The sequence below is a fragment of the Scomber japonicus genome, chromosome 13 (genome assembly GCF_027409825.1).
Source record: "Scomber japonicus isolate fScoJap1 chromosome 13, fScoJap1.pri, whole genome shotgun sequence".
Lineage (NCBI taxonomy): Eukaryota > Metazoa > Chordata > Actinopteri > Scombriformes > Scombridae > Scomber > Scomber japonicus.
The window spans coordinates 29,474,608-29,489,876 of record NC_070590.1 but is presented as its reverse complement, the minus strand read 5'-3'; the positions used below and the strand labels follow the sequence as shown (position 1 = coordinate 29,489,876).

The following is a 15,269-nucleotide window of genomic DNA, read 5'->3' as shown; positions in this document are numbered from 1 at the left end:
AAAATCCCTGTCAGTATTTATGATATTGTACAAGTTAATAGTTGAGATCTGGGGATGTGGTGACATTATTAGGAAGACATCAGACAGTGTCACGGCTTGAAGGTAGTGATGCTGGGTTTCAGACTGGCTGTGGTGGTTTTAACACCCTCCAAACACAGGTTTCTTCAAACTTTGATACATTGATTTTTTTAAACAAGGAGTTTCCAAACATGAATTAAGTTGATTCCATAATTTCTACAGAAATCAAAATCAAAATGAAAATAATGACTAAAGTAATATAAGATAAATGTTGAGTGGACAAAAGTGTGGGTGACTATGCTGGATTCAAGTCAAAACCATGCCTACCTGCTACAGGTAATCAATAAATCTAAACAATTAAATCTAGCATTAATTCATTATAATAAATAATGATGATAAACACAAATACAAACTCTCATAGACTACATGAGCATATTAAAGGAAAAGATCTGTCTGTTGTCTGTAATAACAGACAGATCACATGAGCAGTGGAAGCCCCAGTTTTGGACATTAACTGTGTGTTCATGCTCTAAATGAAGTGTTTCAGAAACTACTGGCTTGTTTACAACATGTTACCTCTGGTTTTTGGCCCTGCAGTGATGTTGAGGTTTCCCCAAATTTCGTTTCCTGTGTGAGGGGCTCTGGTCAAATGAGTGCGTATGTACATTCAGGACATGAGGCTAATCCCTAATTGGTTGCTTTGGATTTCCCTCAGCTCTCTGCACCCTGGAGGCTCTCATTGTTATTGGTCTATAAACACAAGTTTGTAAGTGATGTCATCAGTGAGATGAGCATGCAGGCAGGTGATCAGAATGACTGTGTCTATGAGAAGATCAGCATGTGAAGTTGTTTTCTGTCTTTAACTGAATAAATCATGGATGTAATGGATGGAAAAACAATCATTATCTCCCAGTTAATTCACCAGCTGCATTTTTATGCCTCTGCACAAGTGACAGCTGGAGGCATTATGTTCAGGTTATCCGTCCTTCTGTCCCATTCTCTATTCTCCTCAACGTGATATCTCAGGAACGTTTCGAGGGAATTTCTTCAAATGTGGCACAAACGTCCACTTGGACTTAAAGTCTTTGTTTAGTTTGAGTTTGACATATCACAGAAAAGTGTGTTGTTAACCACCCTGCCAAATTTGAATGATTAAAAAAATCACCAAATATATGAAATTAAGCTTCAAAGTTGTGTAAAAATCAGCCTCTTTCTCTGCTCCCAAACGCTGTGGGAGTGCCCGCCGTGTTCACTGAAACCCCACCCCCTACCAAGTGTCACCTGTCAATCAAAGTCACCACCTCTACCCGAAACATGGACGATATGTCTGAGAGCTTTCTGCTGCTAGCTCGGTGGCTAACTCAGCTAACTGGCTAACTGTAGACTGTAGTGTAGTAGTAGTGTGTGCTGAATGTATTTATACCTCTACAGCAGCAGGGGCGGGTTTATGCAGTGATTTTCAGACCCGCCCACTAAATCCTGAACATCATAACTCAGGAACAGTAGGGCAGATTGTGACCAGATTGTGAATTGGTGACTCTTATAATTAAAACTGTGGTGATTTTGTAGATCTTCTATGCTGTTAGGTGGAAGATTTGTGTGAAGTATCCACATTTTAGAATATGTAGCTTCAGCAACTTCCATATCTGAATCGTCATCTATTGTCATGGTTACAAATTTGTCATCTATCAGAATCAGCTTAATTGGCCAAGCATGTGAACACATACACAGAAAATACAATAAATATCCATTATTAAATTCCTTAAAGTCCTAAAGTGACTACACATATGATATGAGTTATGAGGACAGACATTTATGTAAACTAGAGCTTTGACTGCTTGGTGGAGGCGTGCAACTGTGAGGCAGTATTTCTGGTTTCTAGCTGTCCCTCTGTGCCCCCCATCATCTGTGACACCAGCAGTTCTTGGCTGCTTGACAGATGATTCAGTCTTTGCTGTATTTTTGGGGTCAACACTGGGAGATGCTTTTCACCAGAAAGTCCTGTGGGTTGAACTGGACTTTCTTAAAATTTTTAGGGCTGAATAAACTCTGAAAGACATGCTGTAAACATATACTCAATAGTACCAACAAGGCTACAAACAACCCATAATTCAGCACTCTCTGTAAGAAACACTCTTTCCATGTAAAAAGAAAGAATACCTGATGCTGTGAATAATACCTAATTGCCTGGTTCTCGAATACAATACAAACCATGCTTTAAAAAACATCATCTTATCCTTGGGTTAATACCATATTTTTGGAATGCCATCATGCTCACAGTCCATGGTTACTAAAGGAGAAAAAATCAAATAGGTACATTACCAAATAGTAATTGATTAATAAACTATATCGAGTAGGGGTGTGTATTGGCAAGCATCTGGTGATACGATACGTATCACGATACAGGGGCAATGATACGATATATTGCGATATATTGCGATACTGTAGGAACAACAATATATTGAGTTTCTTTGAAAAAATGTAATTGTAAGAAAACTGTAGCACATAGCACACACAATGCTGTTACATGCTTAACATCAGCTTGCTGAAGAAATACAAGCATTTGCAGGATTTTTGGATAAACAAATGAAAAAAATAAGTTAACAGATTTCTTGACTCTGTTAAAAGGTTATCCCTTAACTGTAATAAGGTTCAAATTTCTGAAGTTGAAAAAGAAAATGCAAAGTCACTGCAACATCTGCTCTTTATGTGCAGGCTGAATAAATTAATATCTGCCTTTCAGTAAAAGTCTCTAAATATTTACTACTAATTTGTAGTATTGCCCGAGTACTTGACTCTGGCGTTGCAGAGTTTACACATTGCATGGCTCTTGTCGTAGTCGTAACTGCCTTCCTTTCCTTGCTAGCTCAGCGGCTAACTCGGCTGCTAACTCGGCGGCTAATTCGGCTGCTAGCTCGGCGGCTAACTTGGCTGCTAACTCAACTAACTGGCTAACTGTAGACGGGATCATCCCTATGTTCCCCGGTCACATACAAAGGGGGGAACATAGGGATGATCCCTGGCTGTAGCCTCTCGTCCTCAGCCATCGCCGGTGAACTGTGCTAAATTAGCGGTTAGCATGCAGTTTGCCACAGACTGGCACTCTCGCGGGATCTCATTGTTCCTTTGGCGTGGAGGACATAATGACTGCTGCCAACTAGCGGCCGGAGTTTTAATTGCAACACAAAAATTAACAAACGCCGTGAATATTTGCATGTTAATTGTTAATAAAAAAATCGATACAGTGCCATTGAATATCGATACGGCATCGTCAAATAAAATATCGCGATATTTAAGTGTAATCGATATTTTCTTACACCCCTAATATCGAGTATATCTTTCTACATATAAGTTAGTTGGGACACACTGTATGAGGGTGTGATGGTCTATGTTTTTAAAATCATACGACATGGAGCTCATGTAGAAGCCCAAAAAATACTTTCTGTTTTTATCTGAAATCTTAAGCTGTGTGTTGTGTGGTTTTCAGTATCGTCTCACTTCTGCAGTGTGTCAGTGTCCACAGTCTCACACTATTATCTGAGAGTTGGAAAAAAAACCCAAAACTGCTGCAGTTTCTCACAAGTACTGACGTCGTTTGGAAAAGTGCACTTGTTTCCATGGAGATGCCATGAGCAAGATACCTGATTCTGGCTTAAAGAAGGGTTATACTTTAAAATAAAAAGATGAAAAATAAGCATGAATCAGAACTTAAAGTGTTAACTTCATTTTGCAGTCATTCATTTTAATCCTCCTCTCACTGTTCCCTCAGATTGGTGGTAAACCTAAGTGGAGTTATCCACCCACCCTGCTCTGTTTCTCTGCTAAATTCAGAAACTCTCTCGTTTTCAATATTCACATTTTTATCTCCAGTGGTGATGCAGCTGCTGTGCAACTGAAGCAAAGAGTACATGAACTCGAGGCTTGATGATGCGTGAAATAAAGGATGCACAGGTTAGTGGGAGGTAGAACTCACATCTCCAACAGCATCCAGTAGACAGTAGTGCTGTACAGTCATTAGTCCAAACTACTGCTGCTTTGAATCATCTAAACCTTCTTAAATAGACACTGCAGTGATGTATTACTGTTATATACATGTTATATGGAATGTAATACATTTTATAACCTGTCATCATTTATTATTTATTCATTTACCATTAGCTCCAGCTGTCATGTGTGTCACCACCAGTCAACTCTTCTCTGAGCCAGGAAACATTTACAATCATTATTGAATCTGTGGCTGCATAAATCATTTCTATTGTCATTTATTATTTTTTAAATAAATTAATTAATCATTGTAGTTAGAAAATGCCAAAAGCAATCACACATAGCTGATGTATAATGTATTATCTTATTCATTTTTTTTTCCAAAAACCCAATAATATTTGATTTGATTTAATTTGACATTAATAAAAGCTTCAACAGCTCACATCTGAGGAGCTGTATGTTGATGTTAAATAATAAATACAAATGATTAGTTTCCTTTGTATTCACAAGGTTAAAAAAGCTTGACTTGGGTTAGCATTAGGCTAGCTGCACATGCCACATACCTGCAGTGTCTCTGCTGCTTTGTTGCATGTCATACCATAACTCTCTCTATCTCTCTCTCCTTGTTTCCTATTGGTCTCTTCGCCAATAACTGACCAATAAAAGCAAAAAAGTGCCAAAAACCCCCAAAACAAAGTAGACTTAAATTAAACAAATCTGTATTGCTGCATCAATTCATCCCATTTCAGCACTGCCAGTCTGACTCTACAATTTAGTTGAGGGAGGTGAGAGCCAGAGGAGAGAGCAGTGATATATTAGCAGTAATTGGTAGGCTGTGTGTGTTGGGAGATAGAATGATTAGCTGGCACCTTAGTCACTGTGGAGGAGGCTTCACTGAAGGGAGGGGATGCAGCTGGAATAATCACTCCCCAACCAAGCACAGCTACACAGGAGCCATCACTGCAAGCCCCAGCCCACTCCACCCACCCGTTACGTAAGCATGAAGAAAGCAGATCTGCATTGTGTGTGTGTGTGTGTGTGTATTCACTGTAAAAATGGTTTGTGTAAGTGGGATTTTGTGCTCATTAAAGGAAGCTACCAGGAAAGTGGCATGTGGAACATATAGTATGTATCAATGAGGATTCAAATCTCCTCCGATCCACTGCAGGGTTGCCTAGGAAACCCAAAAGGGGTGAAAGCAGCATGTAAACAGTCACTGTCAAGTACTTGAAAAGCAAAAGAAAGGACATTACCAGAGAGGAAAAAAAGTACCTTATAATGATAGTGACAGGGAATTTGCTATGCAGTGCACGGTGAAGGTTAACCACCACTACTGTCCTCAGAGCATGGACTCTGTTGTATATTGAGCTTCATCACTAAACTCTAGAAACTGATTAATATGCTGTAGTAATAAAGACATTACTTGATGTTTTAGTGTTAAGATATTGTTAAAGTTAATAGTGGAAAGTATAGAACTAATAATGCTACAGTACGAGAACAGTTGTTTGCAGTATAATAGCACCACATTGACCCGCTGTTTTAAAATAAGTGTTTTTATTTTTGATACATATTTGCATTTTGTTCATTGTTCTTGTGTTGTAGTGTTTTAAATGTATAGTTTTTGTTTAACAAGAAAACTCCCAATAGCACTTTACAGTAAAATATTTGAATACCTCCTAGCCAGCATGTCCATGTGGGCCTCACATGGGTTAAATGTGGGCTACATGGGTACTGAGTGGGCATGGGCTTGAACTGGGCAAATTTTGCGGGTCCCACATGGTTTCAGCAACATGGGCCCCACATGTGAAGCCCATGTGGGCTGACTGTATGAGCCCCATTTAAGGTCCATTCTTATCCCACTTAGACCACATATGGACATACATATGGGGACTACATGGGACTCACACAGTTGGGCCCCTACCTGAAACCCAGTCAGAACCCACTTGAAGCCCATGTGGGCTGACTGTATGAGCTCCATATGGGATGTAAGTGGGCTAAGCGGGCATGGGAAAACCTATGAGACCTACATGGGCCCCACCTGAAATCCAGTCAAAACCCACTTGAAGCCCATATGGGCAAACACAGGTGGGGCCACCATGGAAACTGTGGGCAAACCCACTTGGGATCCATATCTGCAGCCCAAATGTAACCCTTATGGCTGGGTTCTTTCATCCTTTTTTATAATAAATGCAACAATATTGAAGTAGTTAATGAGAAAATCACCTTTTATTTTCCTAAACTAAACCAACTCTAACGACGGCAGCTCATACTACTGTCTCAGATTCTGTCAAACTGCCTGCAGTGACTCATGATGAATTCATTTGCAGTTCAGTTCAGATGACATTTGTCTCCGTGACACAGCATGCAGCTGCAGGTTTCTATCTGTTTGGCTAAAATGAATGAAATGTGTTTTTCAATAGGAAATGTGTTATACTGTTTTTTGTTTTTTGCTCCTTTATGTTTAGGTTTCTTGTCATCCTGAATTTGATGTAAATAGGCTTCAGTCTTAAAAAACTATTTTTCTTCTTGTATGAACTCTGTGTTATCCTGATTGTCCACCTGTCATTGGATTAAATCCTGGGACTGCTGTGTGATCCACAAACAGTAATAACAGAGCTGTGCAGCTGAGAACTAGTACATGTCTGAGAGCAGAAATCATGTCATCACAATATGTGTGGCCCTGCTGAAAAAAATACTCACCAGATTGGGATTTTGTCATTGTACTTTCTGATAAAGCCTATGGATTAACAGATAATGCCAAAGGCTTAACATATACTTCCACTGTTAAAGTATAATTATGTGATTAATTTTTTTTAGCACAATTTATCCAGTTACATAACCTGCCACATTTTCTGTCCATACATGTATCAAAGAGGTCCAGTGAGGTAATGGACAAAAACATCACTGTAGCATCTCTGGAGATTTGAACCAGGAGTTTGGAACATAAGAACATACCAGTGTCTAACTGACAAAGTCCAACATTGCACATATTTGAGGCAGAGAAAGTAGCATGTGAGCAGTGTAACAGTTGACTTCACTTAATGCCTGTTGGCAAAAGTGAAAGCTCAGTGTTTGTTGTAGCTTAGTTGTATTAGTTGTAATGCTGTATTTGTTGTTGAGGATAATCTCAGTAAGAGGAGGATAGAAGTAAACTACTGCACATAGACCTGATCTGCAAAACTTACATTTCCTTATATGTGTGTGTATGTACATATATGTATGTATAGCTCAGATAAATTAAAGCTTTTTTCCTTTTTCCTTATAGCTGTCTTAGAGTCATGAGAAATGGAATATTCACATTCTTGCTTTGATTTCCTTTAACCCTTACATACTGTTCATATTTTTTTAAGTATTCCTTCAGAATTAGTTTAATTAATTAGTTTTGAAAATGAATTTTGTATCCATACATATCTTATCTTTAAAATGTGGGGAGTCTTTGTTGTTCTTTACATATTTAATAGAGGTGTTGTATCCAAACAGTCTATTTTGATTTGTCTATGTGATTTTTACCAAGAATGATGAGGAGTTGGATGATATACTTGTGATTTACAGACAATTCATTATAATATAACATCAGCTATTTTAACCTGCACATTAGTACCAATTGTGTTCTTTATTTCATTGTTCATATTTCTCTGTTCATCCCTACTGTTGTCCATTAAACATACTAGTTCACTACATAGTGGAGCTTCCAGCCAGCACACATTCTAACAGACATGTTGAACAAGATGTATAGTTTAAATTCTTGTCTCCTGTGCTCATGATAGCTTCCACACGCAAGCCATTTGTCTTAAATACCACGCCAGCTGCCATCTTTAAAGCAGCTCAGCAGCACAAAGAGTGAATGACCTGGAGAGAGTAGACCCTTTCAGTGCTGCTCCTAACTGTCTGTGTCACTCTTAATGCCTCACACATGTAAACATGATGTCAACACTTCTCTGCAGTAAGAAGGAGGCTGTGTACATATTACATGGCAGAGGATGCAGAGTTGGAGCTCTTCATCTGTTGATGGGAGAGTTGGAGTTCTGCTCATTAGGGAGAGAGAGTTGGAGAGGACTGCTGGCTGTGTTAAGCACATTACCCAAGAGAGAGCTGAATTAGAAATCAGCTATGTGGGGTGTAAGGTCATTGTCTGCATTGAAGGGAACAGGCGGCCTCTATGTCTGAGGATTAGGCTCGCTGTTAGCTCGCCATTGGGCATCTGGTCCTCTCTCACATCACACTGTTCCACAGGATAGCAGCGCTGCAACATGAGCGGAGAGAGCCGGGAGGTTTTACTGCACTGTGAGTCCTGCATGACAACTTTCTGACACTGTATGTGAGAAACTCAAACTCTACTTTTGAATAACTATTGATGAGTTGTATGGCTTTGGAGTGTAATGCAGTGAGGAGGTGAGAGTGTGGAGCGCTTTATTTCAGACCAAAGAAAAGAGAGACAAGCTAAATTGTAAAGTATTAACATCCTGCACTGTATCACACAGTTTATTTATAATTCTGCTGCATAACTTCATCCTGTGATAATAATCAAATGAGTAACAACAGACCACAAGTTGTTTGGTATCACGTAGAGTTTTACACATATGCTCACCCTGCTTGTACGTCATCCATTCATCACCATTCAAGAGCTATTGGGGATTTGCATACATTTCTCCGCATTCATTTGCATCCTCAATAGCCTGTTTGAATTTGAATTACAAAAAGATAGAGTTGTGACTGCTTTTTTTGGGTGTTTGTTTTACAAAAAAAACGACCTCAGTAAATCTTGCAGCAACATTTTTTGTTTTTTTTTACTATTTCTAAAAACAGAAATGTGTGGAAACAGTGATGGACAGTGAGGACAGAAACATGACCCTGTGTCTGGCGATGAATGCAAATAGCTTGTTTTTTTATTGAGATCCATTTAAATGTAAATGTGTCTTTTATGTGCAGGGCCAAGGCATTGGACTGGCGTGGCAGATCACTTGTTATGTGTCTGCTTCTTTGGTAAAACACGGCCAGCCTTTCAAAAAAATCTGTCTGCATTTGGAAAAACAATAGCACTTGTATTGAAGGCCAAACAAAGAGCTCACTTGAGTCCAACAATGCAGATGCTTTGTGATAGATGTTGTAATGATGCATCAACAGATGTTGGGTCCATCGCTCCAGAAGATTGTAATGCAGTGAGGCTCATACAGCAGTGACTCATGCTGACAGTCAGTCAGAGCAGACGATGTGATCACGTTTGGACCAATACTCGTCTCAGCTGATTTAAAGCTGTTCATTTTCAGCCTGTGTCATCAGTTCTGTACTGATGCTGCAAAAATGTGGTGAAGATGGAAGTGAAGTTTGGTACAGTTGTTGCAGATGCTGCTGACAGCTTTTCTTACCCCAGTCACAATGATGTGCTGTGAAGCTTCCGTCATGGCAGTGTGTGTGTGTGTGTGTGTGTGTGTGTGTGTGTGTGCGCAGATGCATTTGTGTGTGAGTAGGAATAATACATTATATGAGTGTTACTTTGGAACCTGTTACAAACATTTGTGGTATTTTCTGGACACATTTGCAAATGTTGGGGCATGTGTAGAAGTGTAGTTTTGAGAATAGATTATGTTAAGACTCTTTTGAATGACTGATCACTGTGTTCAATACCTGACATTATTTCATTCTTAAGATCACTGGTTATCTTTTGCTCTGGGTCAACATAATAGCATTGCACTAATGCTTGCCCCATTACCTCAAATAAGCCCATATGTATATCATACACAGGTCTCATTATACACCATATGTTATAAAACTGTCATACAGTTTTTAATCAACTGTCTTTTTTGAGACTAAAAATGTTGATTTTAACCAACTTCATCAAATGTGGAATGAGTTGTGTCTACCTGCTGAGATGCAGGTTACTCTAAGGGCCTGATTTACTAAGACAGAAATAAAGATACTAAATTGCATGTACAGTGTAATAGATTGTGCGTTTAGTTATTGTGTGTTTTGCAGGTGATCTACTAAGAATAACTGTAAATGAAAACAGGAGCAACAGGTGCAGACAGCAGTATTTAAATGAGGGTTTTGTGTCTTAATGGAGAGTTTGGACGAGCAGAAAGCTGCAAGCATGAAATGAAATGTGATCAGGTTCTAGTGAAGAGGTTAACTAATATATTGAGTTATAACAAAAACTAATATTACCAGAAAAACACACATATGGGAGATTATTAGTGACAAAGTCAATGCTGTTAGTAAAACCAAAAATATAATATAGTCATTGTGTCTCCGCCTCCTCCTCTCCATAGTAACAGCAGGTTAATACCTGTCCTTTAAAGGTTTTATTTATAGACACAGTTTCCATCAGTAAAATGACCTTCAGGTTTGGTAAATCACAATGCTTGTACTAAATAACATATTAACATTTTCTCCTCCCTGTATTTTACACACTGGGGTTAAAACGTCTCATATTACATATTCATTAAGGCAAACAGAACGTATTATCTTACACAGATGAAAGACACAAACCTCAGTGCGCTGTGTTAGTAGATGATCTGAACATTTTTTGCAGGTGATGTCAAGTTTTTACACGTTTTTACACACGCAGACCTTTAGTATATCAGTCCCTAACTGTTTTATTACAGTAGATAACAAATAGATGATTAGAATGAATCTTTTCTCAGTGTTATTTGCAGATTCTGTCTGTATATTTAATGTCGACAGAATGTACATCACTGCAGTATTATGTTTCATTTATGGGATGTAAGAAACAGAAAACGTGCAAAGATTATTTGTCTTTTAGACCTCTTTTGCATGGGGTCTGACTAATAACTGGAGCACAACAATCCCAAATAAATATTTCCAATATATTTCTACAATATGTGATGGATATTTTTCCTCTCTGTTTTGAAACTGTGTGATCCAGCAGGCGTTCAACCCCAAACATGAACACTTCATCTGAATGTTTAATATAACTACTGACCTGCTAGTTTCTTTGTCAATTTTAAAATGTCCCTAAACAGTGTGACATCATATGATGTCATGGAATGTATGAGTGGAGGGTTTCTAATGAAATGCATGTGGGACTGTCGGTGTTTTCTCTTTCTGTCTGTGTGTGTGTGTGTGTGTGTGTGTGTGTGTGTGTGTGTGTGTGTGTGTGTGTGACATTGTTTCTGTGCACAGATCCAGATCTAGCTAGTTTGAAACTAGTGCTTTACTAAAACAGCTCTTTAGTAACGTAGAAATCAGTTGCCAGGAATAATACAATAAAAATGCAATAAAAAAGCAAAACAGTAACACTTGTTGATGAACACTGATATTTTTCATTTCATTGATAAAAAAACCCTACAAAATACATGTTTTACCAGTGGTTGATTTCTTGATGTCTGTAAAAACCTCAACGACATATTCAAGCTTGCTTTGTTTTCATAAGCAAATGTGAATATACACATTTTGTTGTAGTATGTGAATGCAAATATACAATTGAACCAGTAATGTTTCTAAATGAAATTGTAATAGTCGCAGCACAGATTTAAGTTCAACTGGTAACTACATCTGTTGTGCTTCACTCACACTTTATCTGTTCAGTCTGTGGCAAAGTGAAGCTGACTCATGTTCTATCTATATATATTTCCACAGATATCCAGGAGTTCTATGAAGTGACACTGCTAAACACAAAGAAGAGCTGTGAGCAAAAGCTGGAGGAGGTCAACCACATGGCGGACAAGTGGGAGAAGAGCGTTTCTGTACCTTACTCTGAGCCTGCACACTCTGCCTGTCCAGTGGAGGAGGTGAGTCTCTTCCCAGAAATACCTGCACTGAAGGGTTAGCTCTCTATATAACTAGGCTGTCTGATAAAGTCATTCAAAAAGTCCAGGTGGAGACAATTCATACAGACGGCAGCAAAGCATGAATCAGCAGACATGATGAATATGAGGGTCAAAGCCTGTTTCTATTAACTCAAACTTCAGTCTGTGTATTATTTTATTGAATATTATGACATGTTATATTGATGGAAGGAAAAAGGAGGAAGTCAGTTATGAGGGCAGTGCAGCACATGAGAGTTTTATTGTAGTTCATCTTCAAAAAATGACAGCAGTTGCCAGCAAGTTTTAATTGAATGACTAAATAATGACTTTTTGTGAGATGATTGTGAAGTACATAGTGAACTTTCTACACCATCACTCAGAGACTAATGTTAGCAGAGTGGTGAACTCCAGCAGTAAGAAAGGAGACTCTGTGCTCAACAACCCTGCACTCCCTCAGTGTTTCACAGAGCTGATGGCTGCTCTCCACTGCTGGAGACATGATGCTAATAACAGCACAGCTTTATTATTCTCATACAGGCAGGAGACTGAGTGATAATATTAATTACTATAGTTAACTTTTTAAAATAAAAAGGCTTTGAGCCATGTATCTTAATTGCCAGTTATGAGTCATATTGTATGTCAGTGGACTGGAGCAAGAGACTGGAAACAGTGCCTCCATTTCTATTCATTCAATCAAGAATCAGTTCTGAATCAAATCAGCAGTCAGGTTCATGATAATATTGAACTGGGACATCAGTATATTGTCCCAGGCCTATAAAATATACACCTTGATTTGTCACAATCTTTATTCTTCATTTTTAGATTCCATCTTGGTATAAAATTGAAATCCTTATGGACACTTTTGTCAGTCAAATCATGATTTCACTGATATAGCAGTTTGCATTAGTTTGGGACACATATTAACACATGTTCCACTTTCAATCAGGAAGATACATGAAGTTAAGCATATACACATGAGCATATTAGTAAGTAAAACTAAGATATTCCTTTATTAGTCCCATGATGGAAAGAAGCAAAGTGGATAGTAAAGCTTCAACAAAAAGAATAAAGAACAATAAATAAGTTACCAGTAGTTAAAAAAAGCATTAAAAAGTAGTAAAAATAGTAAAACAATATAGTAACTAATAGTGACATTATATACAAAAGTAAATAAGTAATATTGATGTTGAGTGATAATATACCTGAGTTAAACTGAAACAAGTAGGAATCTATTGTGAACTACTGTATCTCTTCATGACTTTAAAGGGCCATTCCACTGATGTCAAGCATGAAATTCAGTTTACATGATCAAAAGAGAGCTATGTCCTGTGAGAATAATTATGTAGGTTATGTAGGTTATTGTGGATTGTGCTTCAAATTGAACATTTTCAACAGTAAGTAGAGGCTACACATGGAGTTTAAAAGATGTAGGTGTTGCTCCCGGACATGGGCGATTTTAGGGTTAGGGTTAGGGTTAGGGTTAGGGGCCAGGGTGGGCCAGGGCCCCTGTAGAATTGGTCCTGGCCCCCCTATGGCCCCTGTGCCGAGCAGTCAATGATATAAAAAATAATTACGAAATAGGTAAGTTGATTAACCCATTGATGCAAAATACTGTGTAGTTCATCATTGACCCTAGCACCAGGAGCTGCATGATGTAGCTTTAGACTCATGAAATTCAACATTTTTTTTTAATGAAGAAAGTTGGTATGTTAGAGCTGAATGAATATGTTCTAATGCAAGATGAGGTTTTCAGCTTTTAATTCAATTAATTACATGCTTTGTATGTGCTTCAGATGCTGAAGCAGGTGTTTTTGCAGGTATTTTAGGCAACACTGGGTTTAGAAAAAGGCTGATATTTGGCAAAAGTAGGTCGAAGAATATAAGGTACATGGGCCCCCCCTCAAAACATATTGGCCCCTCTCTGGCCCCCCTGGTAATTTTGGTCTAGAATCGCCACTGCTCCCGGAGCTGTTCTGTATTCCCATTTCAACTTTTTCTTATATTTGTATTGATTAAAGAAGTAAATATTACTTAACATGGGAGCATGGGACTCTCCTGCATATTATAAAAGTCCTACAGTTATTTTAACTTCATATCTAAGAAATCATGTTTTATCATTTTGGTGGGAATCTGTAAATACTGCAGTATGAGTCTTGGATGCTGTTGCCATGGAGAGGAAGCCAATAAGAGGCACAAATCAGAGCATCAGTGAATTCCAAAGCTTTTAGTTGCTGTTTTAAACAAAACACAGTGCCACAGCTGCTGAAAACTGACACACATTTTAAAGGTTACCTGATTTCATCTTCAGATTGTGAAATCTGTTTTATTAACAATGTAGTAACTCATGTGAAGTTTCTTCTGCCATGAAGTTTTTTTAATCTTTTTACCAAGAAGCAGATATGTTCTAACACAGTTGTTCATCTTTTGTACTGATGATTTAAGCAGGAGAGTTTGATGCTGATGCAAACTGTAGAAGAGCTCCACCTGTCAATCAAACTACACTGTCTGAGTGAAATGTGATTTGTTTTTTATAGTTTTAGAACTAGTGGCGCCTTCACAATTCTACAGAAGAGATGATTGAGTTGCATTATGGGAATTGTAGGATCCAGTGTTTGTGCGATTAGTCCATACTACAGATTAAAAATCACAATACCTCAACCTGTGCCACTCTTATTATTTAATTGTCCTGCATGCTAATTGGTATATAATTGGTCTTAAATGTGATCAGTTATAAATGCTGCATTATTAATATATAATTAATATGTTTATGTGTGTGTACAGTGATTTAACCATTGGGAGATCTCAAACCATAGTATGGAAGTATTACTTGTTCTTCCTGTAAATCAGCTTAATACAGTGAAGCACTTCAAACGTCTGCTAGTTGTGTTTGGAAGCATTTGTTTCTAAGGCTGCAGTTTGAGTTGAGAAGCAATAATTGGCTTCCCTCAGGGCCAAACCCTGTAAACAAGCCAGCTTCATCTCTTCCTGCCTGATGAAAACCCCCACTGAGGTTTGCTGAGTCATGGTTCAAGAGTTCTTAGAAAGCCACACTAAAGTCATGAACAAGGATTTGATGACTAGGGTGTTATTGAGAACACCAATACTGTGGCCATTTCTACTTATTATTAGGTATTTCTAAAGACGTGCACCTGCTATCTATCTATCTAGAGTCTAGACTGTCTATAGGGAGAGGAGTATCAGTGTGGATCTGTTGCAGTCAGAAGGTTAGTTTTACCTAAAGTCAAAGAGAGTGTAGAGGTGAAGCTGACCTGAACAATATTACAGAAATACAAGTATGTAACAGGTGTTTCTGCTCTTATTGCTCGCTGACATTTACAGTCAATGCTGTTCATTTGTTTGAGTTCTTTTGCAGTTCACTTACTTGTAGTGTTGTGTGTTTGAGGATGGTTCTGCTGTATTTTATAGGGAGACACCTGACATACACACAGCACAGTGGGTTAGATCAGAGAATATGGTGCCTTTATCAACACAGGACATGGT

At 38.3% G+C, this 15,269-nt stretch overlaps 1 protein-coding gene across 1 annotated transcript in view; it reads left to right on the top strand.

Moving 5' to 3' along the window:
• dlg2 (discs, large homolog 2 (Drosophila)) overlaps positions 1-15,269 on the top strand; it is a 199,361-nt gene that overhangs the window by 22,475 nt on the left and 161,617 nt on the right. Inside the window, exon 3 of the mRNA XM_053332042.1 lies at positions 11,599-11,699. Coding sequence (XP_053188017.1) covers positions 11,599-11,699 — 101 coding nt within the window. The remainder of the gene's footprint in view (positions 1-11,598; positions 11,700-15,269) is intronic.